The sequence below is a fragment of the Aphelocoma coerulescens genome, chromosome 3, assembly GCF_041296385.1.
Source record: "Aphelocoma coerulescens isolate FSJ_1873_10779 chromosome 3, UR_Acoe_1.0, whole genome shotgun sequence".
NCBI lineage: Eukaryota > Metazoa > Chordata > Aves > Passeriformes > Corvidae > Aphelocoma > Aphelocoma coerulescens.
The window spans coordinates 105,324,093-105,349,154 of record NC_091016.1 but is presented as its reverse complement, the minus strand read 5'-3'; the positions used below and the strand labels follow the sequence as shown (position 1 = coordinate 105,349,154).

General features: G+C 37.3%; 1 protein-coding gene across 6 annotated transcripts in view; it reads left to right on the top strand.

Annotated features, from left to right (window-relative positions):
• The window catches only part of SH3YL1 (SH3 and SYLF domain containing 1), a 48,936-nt gene that overhangs the window by 8,158 nt on the left and 15,716 nt on the right, over positions 1 to 25,062 (top strand). For 2 of the 6 annotated variants that reach the window (XM_069011503.1, XM_069011504.1), the window contains exons 2-9: positions 6,472 to 6,582; positions 7,633 to 7,746; positions 8,247 to 8,311; positions 10,916 to 11,028; positions 14,258 to 14,386; positions 15,107 to 15,269; positions 15,923 to 15,995; positions 16,701 to 16,757. In XM_069011503.1, coding sequence (XP_068867604.1) covers positions 6,472 to 6,582; positions 7,633 to 7,746; positions 8,247 to 8,311; positions 10,916 to 11,028; positions 14,258 to 14,386; positions 15,107 to 15,269; positions 15,923 to 15,995; positions 16,701 to 16,757 — 825 coding nt within the window. Of the gene's footprint in view, positions 1 to 3,300; positions 3,632 to 6,471; positions 6,583 to 7,632; positions 7,747 to 8,246; positions 8,312 to 10,915; positions 11,029 to 14,257; positions 14,387 to 15,106; positions 15,270 to 15,922; positions 15,996 to 16,700; positions 16,758 to 25,062 lie in introns of all 6 variants that reach the window. The other 4 variants (XM_069011502.1, XM_069011501.1, XM_069011505.1 and 1 more) reach the window with 4 other exon arrangements.

The following is a 25,062-nucleotide window of genomic DNA, read 5'->3' as shown; positions in this document are numbered from 1 at the left end:
CCTGAGCAGTGCTGGAATACAAAACAGACACTTAGCTATGCATACTTAAAGCTAATAGTGAAGACAGTGCTATAGGATTATTACGCATGTTATTGATGGGATAAACTGAACACGGAAATTCTGCTTATGTCTAAATATTTCATACAGTATTTTTGTTAAAAAGCAGATTTACACAGATACATCTAAATGATTTTTTCAATAGACTTCTGACATTAAATGAGTTTCTAAGGAACTAATTTTACAGTTCAAATTCTAAGGTAAGCTTGAGGGAGAGAAAGACAGTTTGATAGATGAACAGTTGAAATAATTTTTGAGGTCACAGAAATCCCACTTACAATTTGGTCTGTTTATAGAGTGATTAAAATAAACAGAAGCATGAATTTACTTCTCTACCTTCACTATAATATTTATTTATTTTATTTCTATTGTATTTTGGGACAGATGCCACCATTTTGTAATGCAAACCTCCATGTCTTTTTTTTTTTTAAGTGAATAACTAGTTTTGAATTGTCTGACATATTTGTGTTATTTTTAATAGGGTTTTTTTTTACTGAAGAACCAGTAATTTTCTTTGCTTTAGGACAAATTTTTATGAAATTGATTGATCTAAAATTTAATTGTAAGAGTCAGGCCTCAGCTGTGCTATATATACACTATATATCGAACCATTAAACTTTGCCTTTTTAGTGTTGATTGTTGACTCTGTCCTTATATAATCCTGAACTCTGTCAACAAAATCTTGAGTGTGGCATAGCCCAAGACGGAGAGCCAAACTTCCCCCTTTCCTCAGTGATAAAAATACTATATTTCTTCTGCTGTGGTTCTAACTATCACCAAAATGGGAGTCCAGCCAGGCCTTATCAGGCATCATATTATACATAATTAAGGTCAGGGTGTGGATTTGCTTGTTTGTTTTTTTTTTTAAACAAGTCATCAGTTCCTCAAGGCTCCTGTAGGCATCCTGCCAGTTCCTTAGTATCTACACAACATTATGGAAGTAAGTAAAGGAACTCAAAGTGAGCCACTGGGGAAAGAATCATATGGTTACCACTTTGAGTAACTGTGTTGGTTTTCAGCATGAAAGTGTTTAATCATGTCGCTTATTCATCCTGCCTGTTGTTAAAACCTCTCTGTGCTATGTTTGAATGCCAATTAATGTCACTTTCATTTTCATGCCTGCTACTGTCTAAATTAAAATCTTACTTACAGCCCTTCTCTACAAGGTATAGCTTTCAGTTGTTAGTGTGTTCAAACTCTTTCTTTTTTCCTTTCCTTCTCCCCTTTCTGTACCTCTGTTGTGCTTTAGAAATATCACCCATTTCTTAGCTTCTGAAAGTGCACAAGTCTAGCCACATGCAAATTAACTGGCAGAATGCTGTTGTCAAATTCACCTGCTGTGTCTTAGTCCAGAAAAATAATCCTGCATTACTTCAGTCTGTAGTAAGAAGGGAAAAAACAAGGGATAATGGAGGAGTGAGTTTCTGTGACTACCCAAGGAATGCAGAAGAAATAATGATGCAGGAAACAAGTGATACAGGGAGAAAGTGAAGTTTCTGGTGTTAGTTTGAGGATGGGAAGTTAAGCTTTTCTGTGCTTGCTGTTGTAGTGTACAGCTAGATGAATGTCTCTTCAGTTTCTCTATTCCGTGGTAATAAAGGTCCCCCACACTATATGGCACCAAAAAAAATACCCTTTTAGAAAGGTTGGAGTGGAAATACCTAATTTTCAATTTGCTTAAGTAATACTATTTTTCTGTGCAAAGTTTTTATTTTAGAATAAAGTTTTTGGAATCATAGTTCAGGTAAGACATAGAATGGTTTGGGTCAGAAGGGAAAAAGACATCTAATCCAACCTCTCCTGCAATAGGCAGGGACACCTTTGATTAGAGCAGGTTGCTCAGAGCAGCCAGTTATGTATTGAGAGGTGAAGGGACAGTGAGGTAGTAACAGCATTACCTTTGCTGACTCCTGAAGTTTAGCTTTGAGTTGTCTTCAATTAAATAGTAGCTCCTACGTGCACAGTGCCATGCGCACAGTTTTCTGGTAACCATCAAATCCTTCTGAAGCAATTCTGAATCTGAAAATGCTTACAAAAACTGTAAAGTGATTTTATTTTTTTCCCCACTCTATTCTTCCTGTTCGCAGACTTTTAGGTCTGAAAATACCTCATGTTTTCTCAATGGATTTAGTTAAGGGATTTTTTTTTTTTTTTAGTAGTAGGAAGAATAATTGGAGATGTTTCTCCAGATTCTGAGATTAGCCTAAGAGAAGCAAAGGGGAGGAAGGAATGCATGTGAAGACAAGGAAGAAGAGTTTGAGAAGAGAACAGAAGTTAATTTAATTTCTCTAATCTAGAAGCTGGATAATGCTTGCTTTTGCTCAGTAATGTTTTTTAACTGCCCAATATTTTCATGTTCCCAGTGTTTTTTTATCTCCAGTGTACACATCTTATTTTCATTGTGTTGATCACTTTGCTAGAAGTCCTGCATGGTCAGGCACATAACTGTCCATTTAACACAGTTTAATCTTACTGAACCATAAGAATAATTAAGTACCATGAAATGTGTATTTTGGGTAGACTGGGTAGGTGACCCTTCCCAGACTCAACACCTCAAGACTTGCAAAGTATCTTAAGTGAAAACCTACATGTAGAAGTGTTCACCTGATTTTGCAAATGGACATGCACTGTGTATTACAATGTTAATTATTAGTTACAAATTATAATATGCTAGGTTTATTCTTCGTGTGTGCTTGAGAAGAATGGTGTTGCAATATGATTTTTGGGACTGCCTCAATGTATCTCCATACAAAAGCAGAAATCTTATTTTTCTCTTACAATATGCTGGTCATGTTTGCCCTCTGACCTTGAAGATGCAGAGTGAAGTACAAAGAGCAGAAGTAGTGGAGACATTTGCTCCACCCCAGTTTGTTATTCTACTGAAAGCAATTGTGAGTTCATGTTTTATTTGGACTACATTGGCCTCTCTTTTTGCCATGTAGCCAGGTTCCAGCCTGGGGAAGCCTTCCAATCACAGAATAAAAGCATGTTCAAAACTCCTGCAAGCAGTTTGACAATTTTAGTACTGTAACCATCAGAGGAAATTCATCTGCCAAGAACTTTTCAGAATATCCTGAGCTCTTAGAGCTTCACCTTCTCCTATCCTTTCACACTCAAGGTCTTGCCTATCTTAATTTTCTGAAAAGAGAAGGGATGATTAGAAGATAGAATTAATATTTATACTCTGATACTGTGGTGAGGTTTAGAGTCTGTTGCATTCTATATATTTCGTTTTTTTTCCAGACAGGCTGATATTTCTGCACAGCCTTCTGATGACTGATGTCCCTTCAAACTCTCCAAGGTTATACCTGCTGCATCTTCACCAAAGCCAAATGTTGCTGCAAGCTGTCTCAGGGATGCTAATCTAGACATTCAGCTGTCAAAATCTCTCTTATTCATGGAATCTACCTTCTTGCCTGGAGAACATACTAGAGGAATATTCTCATTGAAAAGTGGAGGTGTATCGTATTCCAGTCAATGGAGCCTGAACAGAAGCTTGGCTGACTTGCTGTTATGCACTTCACTTGGCCTGAGCTGAATCGCTCTCTAAGCTTCATTGATGTAATCTCAAAATGTATTTAGTCCTTGCCTTGGTTTTGGGCGGGAATGTTGCCCAGAGTGAAGAGATGAATGAATATTCAGGGAATGCCAATTTATAAAATAGTCCACTTTTGACTGCATGTTGTTTCTCTATGCACAGTCTTTTTTATGTGTTTGTGAATTTAGGAACAGTAGAATTTTACAGAAATGCTGTCACTTTTTTCAGAGATGTGACGTGACTGGATGCATCTTTGGTCTGGCAATATATTCATGTGTTAGCTGGATGGTTTGTTGCTGATAAACTTGTGAGTGTTGTTATGTCTAGACAGGAAAACAAGAATAATTTAAGTGATAGCTCTGGGGTATTTTAGTAGATGTAACAATCAAGACTAACTCCTATCTCTTTAACTGCACTAAGGCTTCTTTTTGCAAATCTACAGGTGAAACATTGTCATAGGTTAGCAAGCATAGTCCCAGAAGGGATGCCCTTGCTAAGGGGTGCTTACAGTTTCCTCTGGGACCTGACAGAACCTATCAGCTGGCCAGTTTGAATATGGACAATTCTTTAAGCCACTTAAAGTTGTAACTGCCTCTGTGATCCACACTTAAGAATAGACAAACTCCCCCCCAAGCTCTCTCTCGTTTCCGGTGCTGGGACAGGTGGCTGCAAGGCCCAGTGGGCCCAGCCCCTGCTCGGGCCAGGCCGGGCCGGGCCACAGCTCCAGGATGACCCCCCCAGCAGGGCTGTGGGCAGCCAGAGAGGCTCGGAACCCCCCCTCTCCACTGCGGCCAAGATTTCAGCAAAGCGGCACCTCTGTCCGGCAGAGGCCAGGTGACCAACAGCGATAAGCCACATTCCAGCTGCAAGGCCGAGGTGAGATTAACCCTTTTATTGCTGTGAAGAGCTGAAAACCTGAGGGAAGAGCGAGAGGAGATGCTTAAAGCTGAAAGTCTGTTGTGAAGCTATGATATATCAGAGTATCCCGTTGTAATTTCATGAAGATATGGGGGGTGGAGTGTTCAACTCGTAAGCAATAGGCAGATGCTGCCGCAGCTGTAATTTCATGAGAAGCTTGGACAGGGAGAGATGAACCAGATGAGGACTTTTGCTCCAAACGGGAAAGGAGAAAACCTCAGTTCCTAGAGATGCTCCCAGAGATAGTCCTAACGATGAAGACGAGGAAGACCCTTTGCTCCCAGGGAAGGAGAAGGGCCTCTGTTTTTTTGTTTCTGAACGGCTCAACCTTAAAACTGTACCCCAAAAACTTCAAGAGTGGACCCTCGAAAGCAGTTGCGGGAAAAGCTGCAAGTCGGGGGAAGGGACACATGCAGGCAGAGAGACTCCTCTTCCTAAATGGACTGAACAATATTTGGAAGTGGGTGGCTGTCTCATTGTGATACTGTTTTCATAGCACGAGCAAAAAGAGACTTCTCTTTCTAAATGGACTGAACAAGGTTATTATGGAAGTGGTAAACAGACTGAACATCTCAAGGGTTGTCTTTTTACATTGTCAGTGGGAGAAGGGAGGAAGGTGGGGGGAGGAGGAGAGTTCTGAAGGTGGTATTTTTTTTTTTTTTTTCCTTCTTTTAGGTCTGTTAATAAACTTCTTTATATTCATTCAAGTTGGTGCCTGCTTTGCATTTCTCCTAATTCTTATCTCACAGAAGATAAACAGTAATGAGTATTTTAGACCAAACCACTACACTAAATTGGTGTTTCTGCCCGGTTACAAACCCAACCCGCAACAAACATTCATACATAAAATGTATTTATAATGTTGCAGAATACTAATATTTTATAATACTTGATTCTGTCCAGTCATTGACTAGTGGCAGCAGATCTGGTGGATCAAAATGGAATAAAGACATTTCTGTAGACTTTTTGACCTCAGCGGTTTGGAGGATAGCATTCAAGATTTTGTGTGTTTGCTACTGTACTCTGCAACTTTATAAAATAAACATAACTTACCTCTAATCTGTACTTTTTCCTCAGTTGAAATACATGAGGGGCTTATGTTAGATCACATTGGAAAGAAATATTGATAAGACCTCCAACAGGATGTAGATTTCTAAAGGAAATTTCTTGGTCTGAAACAGATTTTTTTTCACTTTCAGAACATGCCACATGTTTAGCTCTGTAATATAAGTGTCCTGAAGAGGTGTGAAACTTTTAGTGTTCATGAGTCACCAGTTGCCAGTTGCTCTGCTGTTTGAAGGACAGAGAGTTGGTGATATGGAGAAGAGCAGTTAGAGTGGTCAGTGATGGAGCAACTGCCTTGAGGAGAGACTAAGAAGGCCGAGACTCCTGAAAGAGTGGAGAAGGCTGGGGGCTTTGACTATTTATAAAAGCATGAAGGTAGTAGATAAGTTAAATGCATTAGGTATTTACCAGATCTTGTGATACTTGAGCTAGCAGGCATTCACTGTAACTAGGTGATTAATTTAAAACAGAGCACGTATTTCTTTAAGTAGGAGGTGAACGGCTGCTGCAGGAATTCCGAAGGCAGAGTATCAGCAGGTTTGAAAAGGCATTAGACAAATTCATATGCAATAAACCCATAAATAAATAGTGACAGGAACAGCTGAGGATATGTATCCAACACCCCTGCTGTTACCAGTGTGGATTCTGAACAAGTACAAGAGAAAGAGATTGCATAAAAGAATCAGGCTAGTGTGTTTTCCTAAGTGGTGTCTTCAGTTAAAACTGTCAGAAACAAAATGTAGATCCAGAAGATAATTTCTTGTATTTGCTTGCCATGTTTGTTTGATTTACTCTTTATTTGTAAAGAACAACTTTTCCCATACAAATGATACTGGTTTTTTCATATGAGATACCCTAAACTAACCATAATTTATTTCTTTCATGTTTTACAGTGAACAACCCTATACCTTCCAACCTGAAGTCAGAAGCTAAAAAGGCAGCTAAAATACTGCGAGAATTTACAGAAATAACTTCCAGAAATGGACCAGATAAAATTATACCACGTGAGTAAAGAAAATGCTTTGATTCAGCTAAAACCTTCAGGACTCCCATGTGCTGCAGTCATGCTGTCTTTACCAATTCCCTCTGTTTTCACTGACCACAACTTAGAGATGAATGAAGATTTTGGGTGCTATATCTTCTTTGAAAATATTTTGAAAGTAAAGGGTTTCAGTTTGCTGTATTCTTGGGAGATGTTACTTACTGGGAGAGATCTTTTGAATGTTTACCACTACAAGGTACCTGCACTGGAAGGCTTCCCTCTGGGATGGATGGACTGTCTCATGCTCAACCCTGTAAATGTATCTTCTTAAGAGAGAACCTGGAATAGTAGCTCTAGCTCTTGAATATCTGTGTGGATTAGAATTAGCTAGATGAAAATCACTTGAAGCAAAGAGATTAAGGGTGCATTTTCCCTTTGATACTGGTTTAGCACTCTTATTTGCTGCTGTCCTCTTTATTTTTGCACTTGTTACTCCATGTTTCTTCTAGCGTCTTCCTCCATCCAGTGTTGCTGGTTGTGGTTTTGAATCCATAACTGTTATGTTCTGGAAGGTCTGCAGTAAGATTTGCAGGATGATGACACTGTATTTGCCACAAACACTGTCTAACGATACAAACTTCTTAGGCTGCTCTGTGTTGCTGCGATTTAAGTTTGGATTCCTCCAAAAATTTGTGGAGACTACATCTCATATTCAAGTATTAAAAAGTTAATTCATATACACACTGCCTGTTTTCTGTTTATCTTGCCAAGAGTACTCACACACAATGTGTGTGGCACTATACAAACTAATTCTATGCATGCTAATCAGGACAGGTGAAGCAGTTGTGGCAGTCTATAGGTTGCCACAGGCTAATGTGACCTGCAGCTAGGTTTGTGGTTCTCTGTGGTGGAGGTGTCATTATCAGTTCAATTTTTTTTGCAGTTTTCTTTAAACTTTTGCTTCGATTATTTGTCTCTTATGTGTTCAAATTTATTAACTGTTGAGTTTTCTTTTCCCCTTCTCTTAGAACTTCTCTTACAAGATCTTGAATAAATGATTTTGCTGTTTCAGCTCACGTAATAGCTAAAGCCAAAGGCCTTGCAGTTTTGTCTGTTATCAAAGCTGGATTTTTGGTGACTGCTCGAGGTGGAAGTGGAATTGTATTAGCTCGTCTTCCTAATGGAAGTAAGTGGATATTTTCCTTTTGTACTTCATGAGAGAATTAAAAGAGATAAAATTTTTTTTTCATTATTCTTTTCACAGTATTAAACAGGAGATGTGTGATGAGTCAGGCAAGTAGGTGTCAGGTGACAATGTTTGGTGTGAAAGCTGTTTTCAAATCTTTGTACATTTGTTTGACTAAATGTAAATGCTCAGTATCTTTGTGGAAAAGGATGAAATATAAAAGTACATAATATAAATTAATTTAAAAATGTATTATATCTGATTATGAACAAGTGTACAATAAATAATTTGTAACAAGGAATTGTTTAGATCATGAGGGTTTGTATTTCTTAAATCCTTTCTTGTAGGATGAAGCATTATAGTTATGAATCTATTGTAGTGGTTTTGAACATAGTTTTAAATAGAGAATTTGTCTGTATTTTTTAGGTGTAATAATAAAATGAGTATTTCTTGTGATATATGGTTAAAATTTTGTAAATTTATCTTGTTTTACACAACAGCCTGGTCTGCTCCTTCTGCAATAGGAATTGCTGGCCTTGGTGGTGGATTTGAAATTGGAATTGAGGTATGATTTTTCATTTAAAATACTTGTTGGTAACTTTTTTTGCAAGAAATTAAAATTCATTGACAAAAGTCTAAATGTTAGTGAGAGTAGAATCTACTTTTATGTACAAAAAATTTATTATGAAATCCATTTATGCAAGACAAACAAAAGAGGAGTTTTGATCCTATCAGTCAAATTGTTAGGAGACATTTAGATGAAAAGAAGTGACATGCCAATTATTTCCTTGATTTCTCACCTCTAGCCGACTGAATTTTCCACTTTTTGAAAGCTTCCTGTCAGTGCTCACATGTAAGACAATTGAAGTTAATTGAAACAGTATCCTATACTTGATACTGTGTCAAATGCTTTGCTAAAGAGCGCAGGGACTCCCATCTGGCAAGAAACAGTGTAAAGAACTGAAGCTGGAGTGAAATGGACTCCACTTAATGTTACTGTACTTCACACATTTCCCACTCACACTTGTGGTTACTGATATGACGGTTCAGTTTGAAAGCACCAGAACTGGTGATACCTCTTCTGAAGGAATGCTATAGAAAAGGAGCCAGTTTCCAGCCAGCAGAAATGCTTAAGTAAAAGGACTGCCAGCATATTCAAAGAAGCCCTGGTGAGCTGAGCCCTGACAGCGTTCTGCCTCTGCTTCCCATTTCTTCTTCCTCACAGCTCCTTCACACTCGTATGTTTTCATCTTTCCCCTGCTTCCCCACCCTAGCCTCCAGACTCATCCTTCTCTTTTTCTCTGCTTTGCTTCTTTTGTGCTGATTCCCAAAGAAAATCAGAGTAACAATATGCTGCCAACAAGCTGTCTTGCAATGGGCATTCTGCTCTTCAGAAGAATCCATGTATAGCTGATCTGGGTGATCCATGTCAGCCCCCAGTACCTCTACAGCTAACCAGCTATGCCTGTCCTGACAGCCAGTCAGCCAGCACTCACATAATGAGCAACAGATCAATATTTTATTCTCTCCTCATTGTTCACTGTGTGATCTCAGGCATTATTGCATGCACTTTTTAAAGGATGATATGAATACAAAATCATTAATTTTTGTAAGGGATTTTCTTTGGTTGTTGGATTTTCTTTGGTCTACAGGATCTGAATGCATTATGAAGTGTTCAGTTTGAGCCCCAGAGTTTTATTGTGGGGTTTGTTTGGTTTTATATTTCCTTTTAAGCCTCTTCATGTGTTTTGATTAATCTATGAAATTTTCTTTTAATCATCCTCATCTGATATTTTAGATAACATAGACATTTCCTATTGATACTTAAACAAATAATTTCAATACAGAAGCTATTTGTGAGAGGGCTTTTTCTCTGAGTAATACTGTGCCCTTCATTTGAAATTTTAGTCAGCTTACAAAATGTTGTTTCCGTACTGGCATTATTATAACACAATCTTTTTTATTTCTTGTAGAAAATATATGTTACTCAGAAATACCTGAGTGACTTAGGAGCCCAGAGTCCAATTTCAGCATTCTTCTAGTCCTATATAAACTTAGATGTTTTAGAAACTAGGTGAAATTTATTTCTGTAGGAGAGATTATAGTTGACATAGCTGTAGTGATACATATGGACAGTTTTAAATAACAAGAAGGAAATCACAAACTTCAGAAGTCACAGTGACTGACCTCAAATTAAAGACCAGTTTTAAAATTCATATAAATGCTTTCCTTGAAGGTTTGCTCACTCTGGATTTTCTTATCTTTAACAACGGATTCATCCTCTTAATGGGTAAGAGGAGGAAGCAGTATCCTGAAAAACATTCTCCCTCCATCCCTGGATCATTCAGAAACTGCTCCTGTAGCCATCTTTTGTTTGGGATGGGGTGGAGGTTACCAGGGGGCTAATAACAAATACCTCTCTTATGCTGTGTGTAATACTTCTAGGACAGCCTTGTTTTGCAAATAATCTGGTATTTCCTCTTGTATTCCCTGCTGTCACTGTTTGGAATTTGGGGTAAGTTGAAAGTTTTTTTCTGAACCTGGCTTTCAGTCAAGTCCATCAGATGAAAGATCAGGTGCAGTAGTCCTTGGGTGCATTGCTACCTCTTCAGTTATTAGGTTTAATAGGTTCTTGAAGCAACTGACTACATTTCATATTCAAGTCTTAAAAAGTTAATTCATACACACACACCCCCACACACAGATATATAAAACTCCTGTCATGAAAATAAAGTTTTATCAATAGCACCTGTACCCTTTTTGGTTTTTATTCTTTGGACAGGAATTTTTGTTTAGTAAGTTCTGTCTTGCCTTTATTAATATAATTACAGAAGAATCAAAATGATTCACATCTGAAAATGCCTTCATAATTGTTTGTATACGCCATAGAAACTAAGAAATTGTCAGTTAGGAGTTTTGAATTAAGATAGAGTTTGTGTTATAGCTGTTGTTTATCACATACTCACCATATCAGCACTTTGAAAAAAATCAGTCAAATTTGATTAAAAAAGTAGTTGAAAGGATTTTTCATTTCAAAATACCTTGCAGAAAAAGAATCAACTTTGGCATGAAAGCTGTTTCAAAATAATCTTTTACAAGAAAGAAAGTTCTTCTTCTGTGCTGTTCTTTCTTCTTAAAAAGCGTAGTACTTTTATTTGATATTTTATAGGTCTCAGACTTAGTGATCATACTGAATCATGAAAGAGCAGTAGAAGCTTTTGCCAAAGGAGGGAATCTTACACTTGGAGGAAACCTTACTGTGGCAATTGGACCTCTGGGGAGGTGGGTAAAATGCTTTTGGAATAAGGTATATATGGAAGATAATTTTTAAAAGCCACATTGATGTGGCATTTTTTTTTTATATGTTACAGAACATCTTGGGCAACCTGTATGCTGACTGGACCATATTGTTCTTGCCAATCACTCCTTTCCTTTCCTTTCCTTTCCTTTCCTTTCCTTTCCTTTCCTTTCCTTTCCTTTCCTTTCCTTTCCTTTCCTTTCCTTTCCTTTCCTTTCCTTTCCTTTCCTTTCCTTTCCATTCCATTCCATTCCATTCCATTCCGTCATTTAGTGATAGAAGGAAAGTGTTCTGAGATTTGCTCTCTTTTTGCAGGAGGCTGCTTGGCTAGGCTCAATGAAGAGCACAGGTGCTTCTGTGCCTGATAGAATTGTGATTTTTAGTAACATATGGGTCTGTGCTTTCGGTCACCACAAATCTGCCCAGCAGTAAATAAAAACTACACCAAATAATTTCTTTTAAACCTTTTCTGTAGTTAAGGTGAAATAACCACTGAATAATTTAACTTTGAAACAAACCTTGCAAGACTGCTACTCCAACCTCCTGCTCAAAGCAGGAGATCTGTTACAACTTTAGATCAGGTTGCTCAGTCCTTTTTTCCAGTAGGGTCTTGAAAATCCCCAGTGATGGAGACTGCTTGGTTCTCTGGGCAACCTGCTCTACTGTTCAGTTATCCTGCCTTACATCCAGTCAAAGCATTTCTTCTTTCTATTTACATCAATAGCATTTTTTTCTTCCCCATACCATAAAGAACCTGGCTTCATACTCTTGATTGCCTCTCCATAGATACTTGAAGCCTGCTGTTAGGTTTGCCCCAAGCCTTCCCCAGGCTTACCAAGCACAGCTACCTTAGACTCTGCTTATGGAATATGTGTCTCCTTATGGCTATTTTTTTTAATGATGATGAAGTTTTTACTGATGGTTTTTAATCTTTTCTAACACAATAAAAGGATGATACTTATTCCACAGAAGAGAGAGAGATCTGTGGATCAGGGAAAGCAGTGAATGTCATGTTTCCCTGCAAAGACATTTAGTACACTGTCCTGCAACATCTCTGTGTCCAAGCTGGAACATAGGCGTCAGGATGGGAAGACTAGCAAACAGGTGAAGAACCAGATCATCAGGTTAGAAGAGCACTGGTAAATGGTTCATTTTGAAGTCTGAAGCCAGGTTTCTTTGGAATTCATCAGGAGACTCTTCTAGAACATCTCCTGCTTGCTATTTTTATCAGTAACCTAGAGGACCAGTTGCAAAATATACTCTTCAAGTTTGTGGACAACTCCAAACCAGGGGTTGCAGCCAATGCACTTCAGGGTAGGGCCACCATTCAGAGCAATGGACCTAGAGTGTGTAGAGCAAAGATCCAACTCCATGAAATTAAGCAAGGACAAGCACAAAGTTCTGCACTCCTAGGAGAAGTTCCTTGGATGAACCCCCTGCCTTCTCTATAGGGCTGAGCAGCTGCCCTATAGAGAAGGTGCTGGGATCCTGGTGGGCAGTGGGGCTAAGCCAGCAGTTGATTCCTGACAGAAAAGGCAGTGAACAGTGTAGGGGGTTGCATCAACGGGACTGTAACCAGTCGATAAGGAAAGTGATTATTCCCCTTTGCTTGACATTTCATAGACTGTGCCTAGACTACTGTGTTGAGTTTTAGCCCTGCAGAAAGCTGTTTATAAACCTGAATGTGTGCAGTGAACGACTACCTAAATGGCCAGGGAAATGCAGTGTGTGAACGATGAGGCTGGGGGAGCTCAGCTTATTGAACCTAGATGAGAGGCTGCATTCCCAACAGGGCATGACCAAGAAGACAGATCCCAGTTCATTATAGAGGTGCATGGCACGACAATGAGAGGTAGTGGTCATATATTGAAACAAGGAAGGTTCTGACTGGATATGAGAAAAAAAAATTGACATGAATAAAATTGAGTGCTGATACAGGTTACTCAGAGTGTTTGTGGAATTATATCCTTACAATTGTTCAGAAACTGGCTGGACAAAGTCCAGAGCAACTTGCTCTCAATTTGATGTTATATCCATTTTGAAATGACTGCCCGATGTGTCTTTAAACCTAAAATATTATGTGATCCTGTGAAGGAAAAATACTGTAATCTCCCAAATCTATTGAGGTCCAATAAGGGCTTACTTGAAGTGTTTTGTGCTGACCATAAAGTCTAGGAGGATTTGGAAATATTGAACAAGGTTTCAGTCACCAGTCCAAACATAACTGGATCATTTTAAAATGTGATTAAAGTGTGGCTTAATAGTTTTCAGAGGAGGCTGTTAAGATCCAGTTATTAAAATTATTACAGAGATGCTTCTGCCCAAACAAGGTGCAAATGAGACCTTATGCTGAAGTCAATGGTATGGATTTTATTTAACAGTAAATGGGAGTGGGGGAGAGAGTGAGAGAAAGAAATAGAAAAAGAGGAAGAGGGCAGAGAAAGAGTGACAGAGAGACAGAGTGAGTAGAAAATATCACCACTCTGTTGATTCCAACAGTGTCCTGTTGATCTTCTTCTGGTCTTCTCGGTGGTGAGGGTTCCACGAAGCTTAGAGTTCAATGGATTAATGCATGTTCAGGCTAGTTGAGAACACCCAGGTACCTCCCCTGGTTGGGAAGTTTGACACCATCTCTTGCCACAGGCTCCAGATGTGTTGTATCCCTTTGCATGGCATTCAGTCCTCTGGTGCAAGGCCTCAGGAATCAGTCTGAGGGTGCTTTGGGGGTCTTTGGTGGTTTATGATCCCTTCTCAGACATGACAGCTGCCTCTCTTGTCAGTTCATTGAGTCAGTTATGTCCCATCAGACCTTCCCCGGGGGAGGGACTGGGAGTTGTGTAAGGGAGAACAATTACTGTGATAAAAGGTGCCAACCCAGCTTGCAGGATTTGCCTCTTTTCAGCCTGAAAGCCCAGATTGCAGCCTCCCCCTCTGTCCTGAGTGACTCTCACTGCACACCAAAACTTACCTACTCTTGAAGGTTGCAAACCTGGCCTCAGCAAATCACCCTGGAGCCTCCTTGATGGTTCTGAGTCATAAACCATGAACAGTTCAGTCTCTTGGAGACCTAATGGGGAGCATTCTTAGGAGACAACTTTGTTCTGTGCTTCTGTCTGAAAACAGGGTTAAAATAAAATGAAGAATTAAAAGACAATTGTTGTTCATGCTACAAAACCGTTTTGAAGAATATCAACCAAAACTTTTTCCTTCTAGAAACTTAGAAGGGGATGTTGCCCTAAGAAGCTCTGCTGCTGTCTATACATACTGCAAATCTCGAGGACTGTTTGCAGGTGTATCTCTGGAAGGGACCTGTTTAATTGAAAGGAAAGAAACAAATCGCAAGTAAGCTCTTAAAATCTAGAAGATTCAGTGAAAGCATAGTGAAGAATTAACTAAGACACATTCGCTTTAGAAAAAGACGTTTTTGTGAAAACATGCTATACTCAGTTTAGAATTCCTTGAGGGACAAGGGTTTCTTCAATTTAGACATATTGAAACAGGTGTTGAGATGATACTAAATGTTTAGGGATTATTTATCTGTGGCAGGTTGACCTTAGCTAGCCACCACATGCCAGCCCAGTTGCTTTGTCACTCCCCCTCCTCAACAGGATGAGAGGAGAAAAAGTATGATTACAAGCTCATAAGTTGGGATAAAGGCAGTGAGATCACTTACCAATTGCTATTTCAGTGAGAAAAACTCCAACTTCATCAAGGGGAAATTAGTTAAAGTTATTTTCAGTTAATAAGAGAATAGGATAATGAGAAATAAGAACAAATCTAGAAAGCAACACCTTTCCCCTCATGCACTTTCCATCTTACTGGGCTCAACTTCAATCACAGCTTCTCTACCTCCTCCTCCCAAGTGGTGCAGGAAAATGGGAGCTGTGGTCAGTATTCCAAATTTACAGCTTTGAACTAGTTCTGTCATTCCTCAAAATATGATCAGTAGGAAAAATGCAGGGCCAGGGATGGAGATAGGGAGCATTTGCACAAAGTGAATTTATCTAGAACTTGAAATGTAATAATAGTCAAATACCTGCCATCTTTATTTTTTTGTTCCAGGTTTTATGGGCAGGACATTCGTGCTAGTGCCATCCTGCTTGGTGACGTGCCTTTCCCTGCTCAAGCAAATGATCTTTATGAAACTCTAGCATCCTTCACTGAGGTGTATGAAAATGAAGAGCAAAAAAATAATCCAGGAAAATCTGTAAGGGAACAAAGAAGGGTTTGTGCACTTCTTTTTCTTATAGGGTTTCTCTGTTCCTGAGCTGTTCACAGTCAGTGTTAATGCTGGTGTTCATGTGGCAGTTTTAGCTTCTCTATTGGATGACTGAAGGCATAGCACATGTCAGTTACTGCATGTGGAACATTTGTTCGAGTATTTCCCTGCTAGGCTCTTGTGGACAAGAATATTGCTGGGTTTGCTTTGCATCTTCCAGAATAACAAAGTATACCCTTGTTTTGTAATTGTGCTGTGTAATTGTTGTGTAATTGTTATCAAATCTGAGGAGATGATTAGGAATGTTTGACAAGTTAATTGCAAATTGGATACTCTTAGTTTTTCTACTTTTTCTGTCTTCCATTCAAACAATTACATTTATAATGTAATACTTGGACTGTAGAAGATGTTTTCTTACAGATGTTAATCTTACTGATAGACAAAGCATTTACTTTAAGCTTTGTTAAACCCGTTGTGATTTACTTCAGTGTCATGTGTATGTCACTAGTGTTTAGTATGCTTCTTGGGTTCCTACAAGTTCTGCGGAGAAAGTGTAATTGAAATTTTTTTTTCAATGTAACTTGACATACTTCTAGGCTCTGAAGTCACAATCTAGGTCCAGATGTGATGCAACGTTTTTAAAAAATTTGTGTATTTAGGTAAATGACCCACCTGCTAGACCATCATCCAGACCAGAGCCACCTAAACCCACTGTTAGACCTACACCACCAGGTGAAAATTTTTGACAATGACTAATTAATTCTCTTCATAAAATCAGAGCATTAAAGCTAATTAGTACTATGCAGTTATTATAGCAGCTGCCTCTATAAAATGTTTTTTAAATGCTCTTCCTTGGGCAAACACTGAAAGCCTGTTGATATAGTGCCATGAGTGATAAAGAGTAAAGGATTTGTTTGTTTGTTTTATATTAATAAACCTTTTCTCTCTGACAGATTTGCTATGGAAACAGTGTTTTTATAGTTACAAAATCATGTAATAATTCAAAGGAAATATTTATTTTACTGGACACATAGAAGCCTCATAGTACAATGAAACTTCTTAGTAAACAGAACAGTCCTACTAGAAACTGCTAGTCCTAGTTCTAGAAACTTCTGGTTTCTAGAAATCATAGTTTCTTTTTAGGTTGTCATTATCTTTTAATCATTAGAGCAGAAGAGGCAGAATTTTGGCTCTTTGACAGTTTGTCTTAACAAAGTGCTTTCATTCAAAGTGAGGCTTTACTGTGCAGCTCCTCTTGTTAACTTAATTCTCTAGTGAAGGATATGAGGCAAAGTCAATATTTCTTTCTTCTGCACTGCTCTTTAGTTAACTGCAATCATTTAATAACTGTTGAACTTCTATTAGAGGAGCAGTATACAAAATATAACAATATATGTGAGCATGTCATATAAGCTGCTACTTTATTGTCTCTTTCAGCTAAAAAGAATACAAACAAACTTTATCCTGAACTTCCCAATGATTATGCATCTGTGGGTAAGTATTAAGCTTACACTTGTTTTAGTAATACAGTGTAGAATCTGAGAAGCCCTAAAAGTACTTTGAAAGATATGTAAAAATATCTGGCCACTGATACTTTTCTTTGTTGTCCATGTGTTAAAAAGAGATTCACGTTTTGTATGCTCTCCTGAAAATATTTCATAAACATTAATCTTATTCCCTGGCTTTGCATTCTAACGATGATGTTCTTTTCTGAGCAGCCCAAGTTCTTCTATTTTATTCTGTGAGCTTGAAAAATGCACTTGAAATAGTAAAATTGGCTTATGTTACCACCTAATTGAAATTAAAAAGAAGGCTGATACAACAAGCTTCTGTCCAAGTCCTTATGCAATGTACTGTAGTTCCTGTTTTAATTTTAAAAGTGCTTCTACAGATCATACCTGATAATGCTGGCATAAACACAGATTTACATTGCTTCTTCAGATTTTTATATTGAAATAACTCCGCGTTATACAACTTGTTTGTTGTTCCATTGATTCTCTTATGTTTAAAGCACTTTCAGCTCTAACAGGAGAATCTTACGATCCAGTATTTGCATTCCATGTTACATATATATATATATTAATATGTACCTATATTTTCACCTATGGCATGCTCCACTTGAAAATAAAATTAAACAATGTATCTCTTTTTTACTTCTGCAAATAGAACTAAAATTGAGCTTGATAATAGATCACAGTGAAAAGTCTATTTCAGACAAAGAGTAATTAGAGCTTTTCACTAAAAATTAAGATAAATTATGTGTCATTGTTTTTATATTCTTTTTCATATCTTCTCTTTGTACACATTCTTGATATGTGTGTCTGTTGAAGGGGCCAACATAGGAGTATCTTAAGCTGAGATGTCGATGTGACTTCTGCAGATCAGAGACTTCCTGAGAATCCAAATTTGTTATTGTGTTGTAGGATTTTTATGAGGAAAAGAAGGATGACTCTAGTGGTCTGTACTCAATAGCTGTCATCCAAGAGAGAAGAACTGGTCTTCTGGCCATTAAAACTAAGCTTTCCCAAACTTACAAAAGCCCTGACCAGCTTAGAACAGGTTTATAAAGCTTGCACACATTTGCTATATTGAAGGGAGTGCTCTTCTATTCAGGTGAAAGTGACAAGGTAAAAATATTCCAGACCCATCTGTTGAATGGCTTTCAAGATTCCTTGAAATCAAAATACAGATTCAATCAGCCTGCTACTGGGGATTTCTAGCAATTTCTAGAAATATACAAGTTTATTTTTGAGGAATGCGAGGGGCAGTAGGATCTTGTCCAAATGATGGCATGGTATACCTTTCTTTCTGTTGTAGATTATATTTCCATAGGTAACAGTTCAAGTGCTTTCTGAATCCACAGAAATACTCTGTGTTTCTAGGCTAAAAGTTTTTTCTTATCACTGGGAGCAATCAAGGTTGAAGTCAGTTTGCCTGAGTGTTTCAACTACCGTAGCCTATGTGCATGTTGATGGGAGGCTGAAAAAGAGTTGCAGTCCCTTTCACAAGGGGTGTATTAATGCTGGGGAATGAACTAGAAAGAGCCATAAGGCCATACCTCCTGTCAATAATCTGTTTCTGCCCATTTATAGTCCAAATTATTTCAACAGAGCTACCTAGCAGCTATAGGACGTACTAGTCGATCTTTATTGCAGGAGTAGTTGCTGTTACAGATATTCTTCTACAGTGATCTGTAAAAAACATATTCAAAATTTTTTGTGTCTTTCTAGTTTAAAAAATACATATAGATAATCAATAGAAGAGTGAACGAATCTTATCTTTAGGAAGCTACATGTTAGGTATAATGGCTGGTGTGGAGTTAGGTTTTGATGTTGAACAACAAGCTTGTCTGGGTTGCAAGTAATAAGGACTTGCCTTTGGTTGGGGAAGGGGCAACCTGGCATTGTGTTACCAGCATTTGGTTTTGCAATAGTTATACAAGCAGTAGAAAGGCTGAAATATTAATTCTTCTCATTAGATGAAAGAAGAGCTAGACTTGTGGATGAAACATTTTTAATTATTTTCTGTGTACTTGAATTATGTAGATAAGTAATGTAATATAACCTACTTCAAATGCAAGAAGAACGATAAATGAAAAACATAATTCTCTAAACTGACAACATGATACTTGAACTTAGATGCAAAGAGATTGTTTTCATGTAACTGAATAATGCTTAAGGTAATACATTTAGTTGTAAAATGAGCTTCAGTAGTGTTTTAAATGTTTCCAGAAGCTTGGGAATACCACACATTTTATTTAGATGCAGTTTAAAAATTGCACAGACCTTTTATAATTCTGGGAAGTAAAACCCCGAAACAGCCACAACAAAAAACCGCAACAAACTAACAGCTGATACAGTTATTGTGATTCAGTGAAGTATGAAGTTTCTACACTAGCAGAGATTTTTCTGAAGACTCATTAAATAAAGAAATTTGATTTGCTTATGAGTATGAAAGTTCATGCATTCTTCTTTACTAGAATTAGGCATTTGCATCTTCATTTTTCTACTTGTCCCCTCTTTGTTGTAAAATCTACTAAAAGGGCTGACTGCCCTTCCAAAATTTGTCACCACAATCTAGCTTTTCTTTTTCTAGATGAATGATTCTTTGGACTTCGGTACCACATCTGTAATACAAAAACCCCATGATTCTTCAGTGACTACTTGGACATTGTAGACTCAGGAGTTTATTTCATTTGGACAATTTTTTTAGATACATTAAGTTCATAGTTTGTCACACTGGAATATCTAACCCTAGATATTAGATTTCATTAGTGTTATGATTTCTATGATTTTCTTTTTCTGCTTGGGGTTCTGCTGTGGAGCAGCAAGTAACCAAAACTGTAGATAAATGGCTACTTACCTGCCTACCCTCCTAACAGTTTGCTGAATAGTATACATTTCTGAAAATGTTACAGTGATGTGGTTTCCCAGTTGAACTGGTAGCAGCAGGAGTAGTGATCTGCTAGTAAAAGTTGGACCTGGGTTGAGGTGAATGTTGGTGAGAACTGAATCAATAACAGGCAGTTTGTTCAAATCAGAAGTCAGATATTTTTCACTTTTTCTTCAGCTCAGCTAATCAGAAAAGGACTGTTTCACATGTTTGGAAAAGAATCGCTTGGCATTGCCAAGATGCTAAAGCAATCAGGAAACAGACTTGAGACAGGAGTGGGGATGAAAATGGAAGAAATTCTTTCCTTCCAAGCAGAGTTCTTTCACTATTCATTCGCAATGATCAAAATTCACCATGTGCTTGAATTCTTACAATACTGAAAGACAAAATACTCATATTAAAGACAAAAGCAGTTCTTTTGCTAACAGTGTAAGTATTTTATGATAATTTGGAGAAAGTAATGATTCTGTCTGCATTGTTTAAGTGGACATATGATTTGCTCAAGAAACACATAGGAACTTGTGGCTGTGAAACCTAAATATTCAAGGATTTTTTTTTTTTAGACTTCTCTCAGAAACAATGTCTTTCATACCTTCCACAAGTATTGAACTAAATATTTGTAAATTTTATCTTGAGAAAAATATTTGCCCTCTTCTTAGATTTTTGAATGCAGTAAATTACCTGCAGCCATTGAACTTTTTAACTATTGTGCATAAAATTAACACACCTCATCTTGATTACTGTAAAACTAAAAACAACTTAAAATATTATTTGTGACTCATTTTTTTTTCAGCAGAAACCTTTCACTTTGAAAATAAAATAAAATATTAACAGATTGTTATTGTCCCATTAGGCATATATATATATTCTTGCATACTGAAAGAAGTGCTATATCAAGCCTACTGATGAAGATACGGAGGCAGATGAGAAAATTGTCACTGTTTTTAAGAATCTAAAAAAAACCCTTCTTCTTTCAATGACAATTTGAGTGATTTGTCAACCTCATTATTAAAAATTCATGCCTTCCTACATGAATTTGTCTGCAGCTTTTAGACAATATTTGTTGTGGCTTTCTTCACTATATTAAAGAGCCCTTTGCTTACCCGGAGGAGCCTTTTTTTTTTTTGGTCTCCTCTTGTTCTCTTTGAGACACTTATGCTGTAATCAAGCCACTTTTTGGTCTTCCTTCATCTTTCTTTTGATTTCCAAACAGATTGATGAGCTCTTTGTTAAAAATCATTTTCTCTTCCCTCTCATATTCTAAGTAATATTACAAATAGCAAATTCTCAGTTGTGAGCTCACTGAGATCACTAAGATTTGGGCTCCTAAAAGCTCTAATGAATTTGCACTAAACTCCAGTCCTTATATTTTTTATTATTTATTTATTAATTCATTTATTTATTTTAACCTTCTAGAGCATTACTTATCTAAGATTAAAGCAGTTGAGGTAATATCAACCCTTTTAGATTAGGTGATAAATTCAGTTTATTTAAGTAAATGCATCAGAGATGCTGCTTTTCATGATTACAGTTCTCCAGGAATCAGGCCTGGCCCACTTCTCTATAATTTCAGAGATGATCTCAGTGTTTCTTTTGGTAATCTATGAATGCCAGATGGCTCAGTAGATCTGTGAAAATCTGCTTCCCAAGAGAATTCCAAGACAGATTTTCATGCCTCTTGAAGTGTATTTTGTCAAGGAAACTTGAGGGTCTGTGTGTGAATTTGCCTTTGTTAGTACCTTGTGGATTTTTTTGTGGCCAGTTTAAAATGTGTTAACTAAGCCAACATAATTATATAGACTAAGAAATCATAGACCACTTCTGAAGTAAAGCTTTAGAAAAATATTTTTTGCTTGTGATTTCTCCTCTTGTTTCACTTATTTTACTTTCATACCTGTTCTGCAGTTCAGTTTCCATTTGATTTATTTATCTTGTTATTTTTAAGGGTACTACTCTCTAGGATAACATTGGTCAACATTTTCTTTCTTGGAAAAGAAAATATAACCTGGAACATGGACACCATTTTAGCAGTCTCTGCATTAATTAGTACCTCTGCTTATGTGTGGTGCTGAGCTTTTTTAGCACAGTATAATGAAAAAATGGAATTTTCAGTTAGAACTGCTGAAAGAGAACATCACTCTATGGGCTTGCAACTTTAAAACTGGCTTGCTTTGGTAAATATGTATTGAAGCAATGACCTCTATAAATAAATAAATATGTATATATATTTTTTTTTCTCAATTTAGGTTTAACAAAACCAGTATTATTTTGGAACAACTCAGATTAAACTGGAAATCTAACATGCAACTATATTCACTGTGCAGTTCCATGTTTAGAATTGCCCACTGACAAAAAAATTCTAACAACTGTGCTACAAGAGAAATGGAAGTGTGCCCAAATCTCCTCTTGATGAATGACTTTTTACTTGGGCATTTTTATTTTAATTAAGACTAAAAGTCATAGCAGGAAAGTAAAAATATTTCATGAGTTTTGAGACAAAAAAAATCAGCTATCTCTGTGGTGTTACACTAACTTTTTCCCAGTGTAATACCTGAATTTTTGCTTTTCCTTTGTTTTTAGAAAGCATATACAGTAAGTCTGCCTTCCTAGGATATTGTCAATATTTCATTATTTGCTTCTTTCTGTCTGTTCTGGGTCAAGATGATTTTAAATGGTTTCATCATTCTGAACTTTCCTTTGCCAACTTGAGTTGTAGTACAACTGAATCAAAAGCTTTTAACTTTTAGTTAAGTAAGATCATAAAATGTTTTTTGTACTTGATATCTGCATAGACCTGGAATGGAGAAGGAATCCAGAACCTCTTGTGTTTAGGGACAGAGGAAAACTGTTCACAGTGAGGGGAAAAATGCATTTTTCTTTTGAACTGGAAATTAAATCGTCCATGAAAACGTGATAAAATCAGATGTGTACATACTCCTTTAGGTGTTGTAGATATGTGCTGTGTATCTGAAACTGGAAAAAAAGCTACTTTTTATTCTTCAGTTTATGAATTACTCCTTTTCCAAGAAAGGAGGAGATTTGCTGTAGGATCAAGTAGAACTATGGTAAGGAAGAACGCTCATCAAGCTGTGCAGTAATCTGTTCCTTCAATACTATAATTTGATGAGAAACTCTAGCAGATTATAAACTATGAAATCAATAAGACAGCTCAGTGTGACAAATAGGTGTTCGTTTTAGAAAATTTTTACAAAGTGAGACATATGATATATCTGCCATAATCCTTCATGACATTGTCTACTAATTTGGTAAACTAAAGTATGTGAGGTGGGTTTTTTTTTGTTTTAAGAGTTTTTGCTGAGCTTGGTGTATTTTTATGTTTTTCATGGCAAGACTTGTGACATGTTTATATTTAGTTACTAGAAAAATAAAACATCCATCTGGTGGTTCCCCACAGTATTAATTTTCTTGCTATTATGAGCTCTTTCTTAATACTAACCAAACCCAGGAAATCCCAGGAAATTATTTTTGAGACTATTTTTATCCCTGATTCAGTTTTACTAGGATCGTACTATTACTATCATGAATGTGGTAAGTCAGATAATCAAGCTGCTTATGGCTTATGTTGTGGAAAGCTGAGAGGAAAATATGCATCATGCAGTCCTTCACTGGTCATACTGAAACAAATAACTGGATGCACATAATCAGCTAACTCAAAATACAACAAGGCACAGAAAGATTGAGGTCAGACATGCTAGAATGAAATTGGGGTCTTTCTGATGTATGTATGCATGCGTGGGCAGAGAGCTGTAGTGCTAAGCATGAACCAGATACTCTGGCATGGGTCAAAATATTTTTTTCTTGGCATTTTTTAATGGTTTGGAATAAAAATTAGGAAATTAAAGCTAGAGCACAGAAAAATTTCAGTGCAATCTGTATTTATTTTTTTAAGTGTAAAGCACCACTAAATTGATAATTCTGATTCACAGAATTAAAGCATGAAGTTGTTCATAGGAACATATAAATGTTAAATAGTATAGATTGAAGTCTTGTCTGAAGCCATTGTAACACACACAGATTAATGGAATATTTCTGGAATACTGGCTTAAAATGTTGTTTCAAAGCTGTGAGCTTCATTATAGTATTTTCTTCTGTGTTTTTCAAGCAGTAGGACTACAGCAAGCTTAAATTGCTTTTCTGTCTATTATCCAGAAAAGCCTTTGGGAGTATGGGAGCTTCTGCTTCACTTACAGTACTTGAAGGCAAACAGAAATTTTGACTCCTCAAGGAAGTGATATATATACAGGATTTCTCTCCAGAGTGTGGTGAAATGCCCTGTGCTTGATTGACTTGAGACAAAAGCTAACACTATTGTAAGAAATTCAGGTCTTTTTGCAGTAATGGTGGGCTGATGCTTTACAGATCCATCCTTGTAGCAGGGATGAGAACATCTACCTTATAGTAAATGCTAAGGGAAGACTTTCCTTTCTCTGGGAAATTAGTACTTTTCACCCTGATGGAACACCTAGTTTAAGTGTATTTTCCCATGAGCAGTAAAATTAGATACCACGGTTCCCCAAAAAGTGGTATGTTCTCTGTCATGGAGGGACCTGGAGTCCTGCATCTACCTTGGCTGTGCTGGTTCAGTGTTACATCATGCAGGTCAGCCAGCCAGATATTGCTGATTGTACCAAGAAGGTCATTCAGCTTTTGTAGAAACACTGTCAGTCCCTGAATAAGAAATAGGAGGCCATGGAGAAAGAAATCAATAAGAGAGACACTAATGTAAGCTAAACTAGTATGACAAATAGCTGTTCTAGAAATGGTGTGATAATGCTTCTCACTTCTACAAAAAGACATGGTTGCAGGAAACTTCTTACCTTTTCATGGGGAGGTCTGGCAAGGTTTGCATTGAGACTTCTCTGGTTATATTTCATTTGGTTTGTCTTTAACAACTTTATTGCCATATTAGGCAACCTTCAGATATTCTTTTTCCAGTTGTTTCTTGAAGAAGCTCAGCTAGAAGTGACCTCTACTCTTGTGGAAAGGAAGTGTTAATTTTTTCATACACAGTGAGACTTGTACCCCTCTTCCCCCTTTTTTTTTCAGTGGTGCATGTTTGTGTTTTTAGCAGCTCCTTTGCTATTTAGCAAGGAAGGTGTCAAAAGAAGATTAAAAATAGGAAAATAGAAAACTCCTATGTAAAAAAAATAGAATGGGAAGACTTGTTCTGGTACACAGTTTCAAGTATTGGTCTCTGCCATAAGGTTCAGACTGTGTCTTCTGAACTCCTGCCATTTCTGCCTTTTGTCAGCAAGTACAGAAGGATGAGCCAGAATTTGAGGCTGGGGCAGCAGAGCAAGTTTGGAGATACTTTTGAGGGAAAAATCTGCTTTCACATTTATTGCACATTGGACAAATTTGAGCCAGTGGCTGAATCCCATCTGCA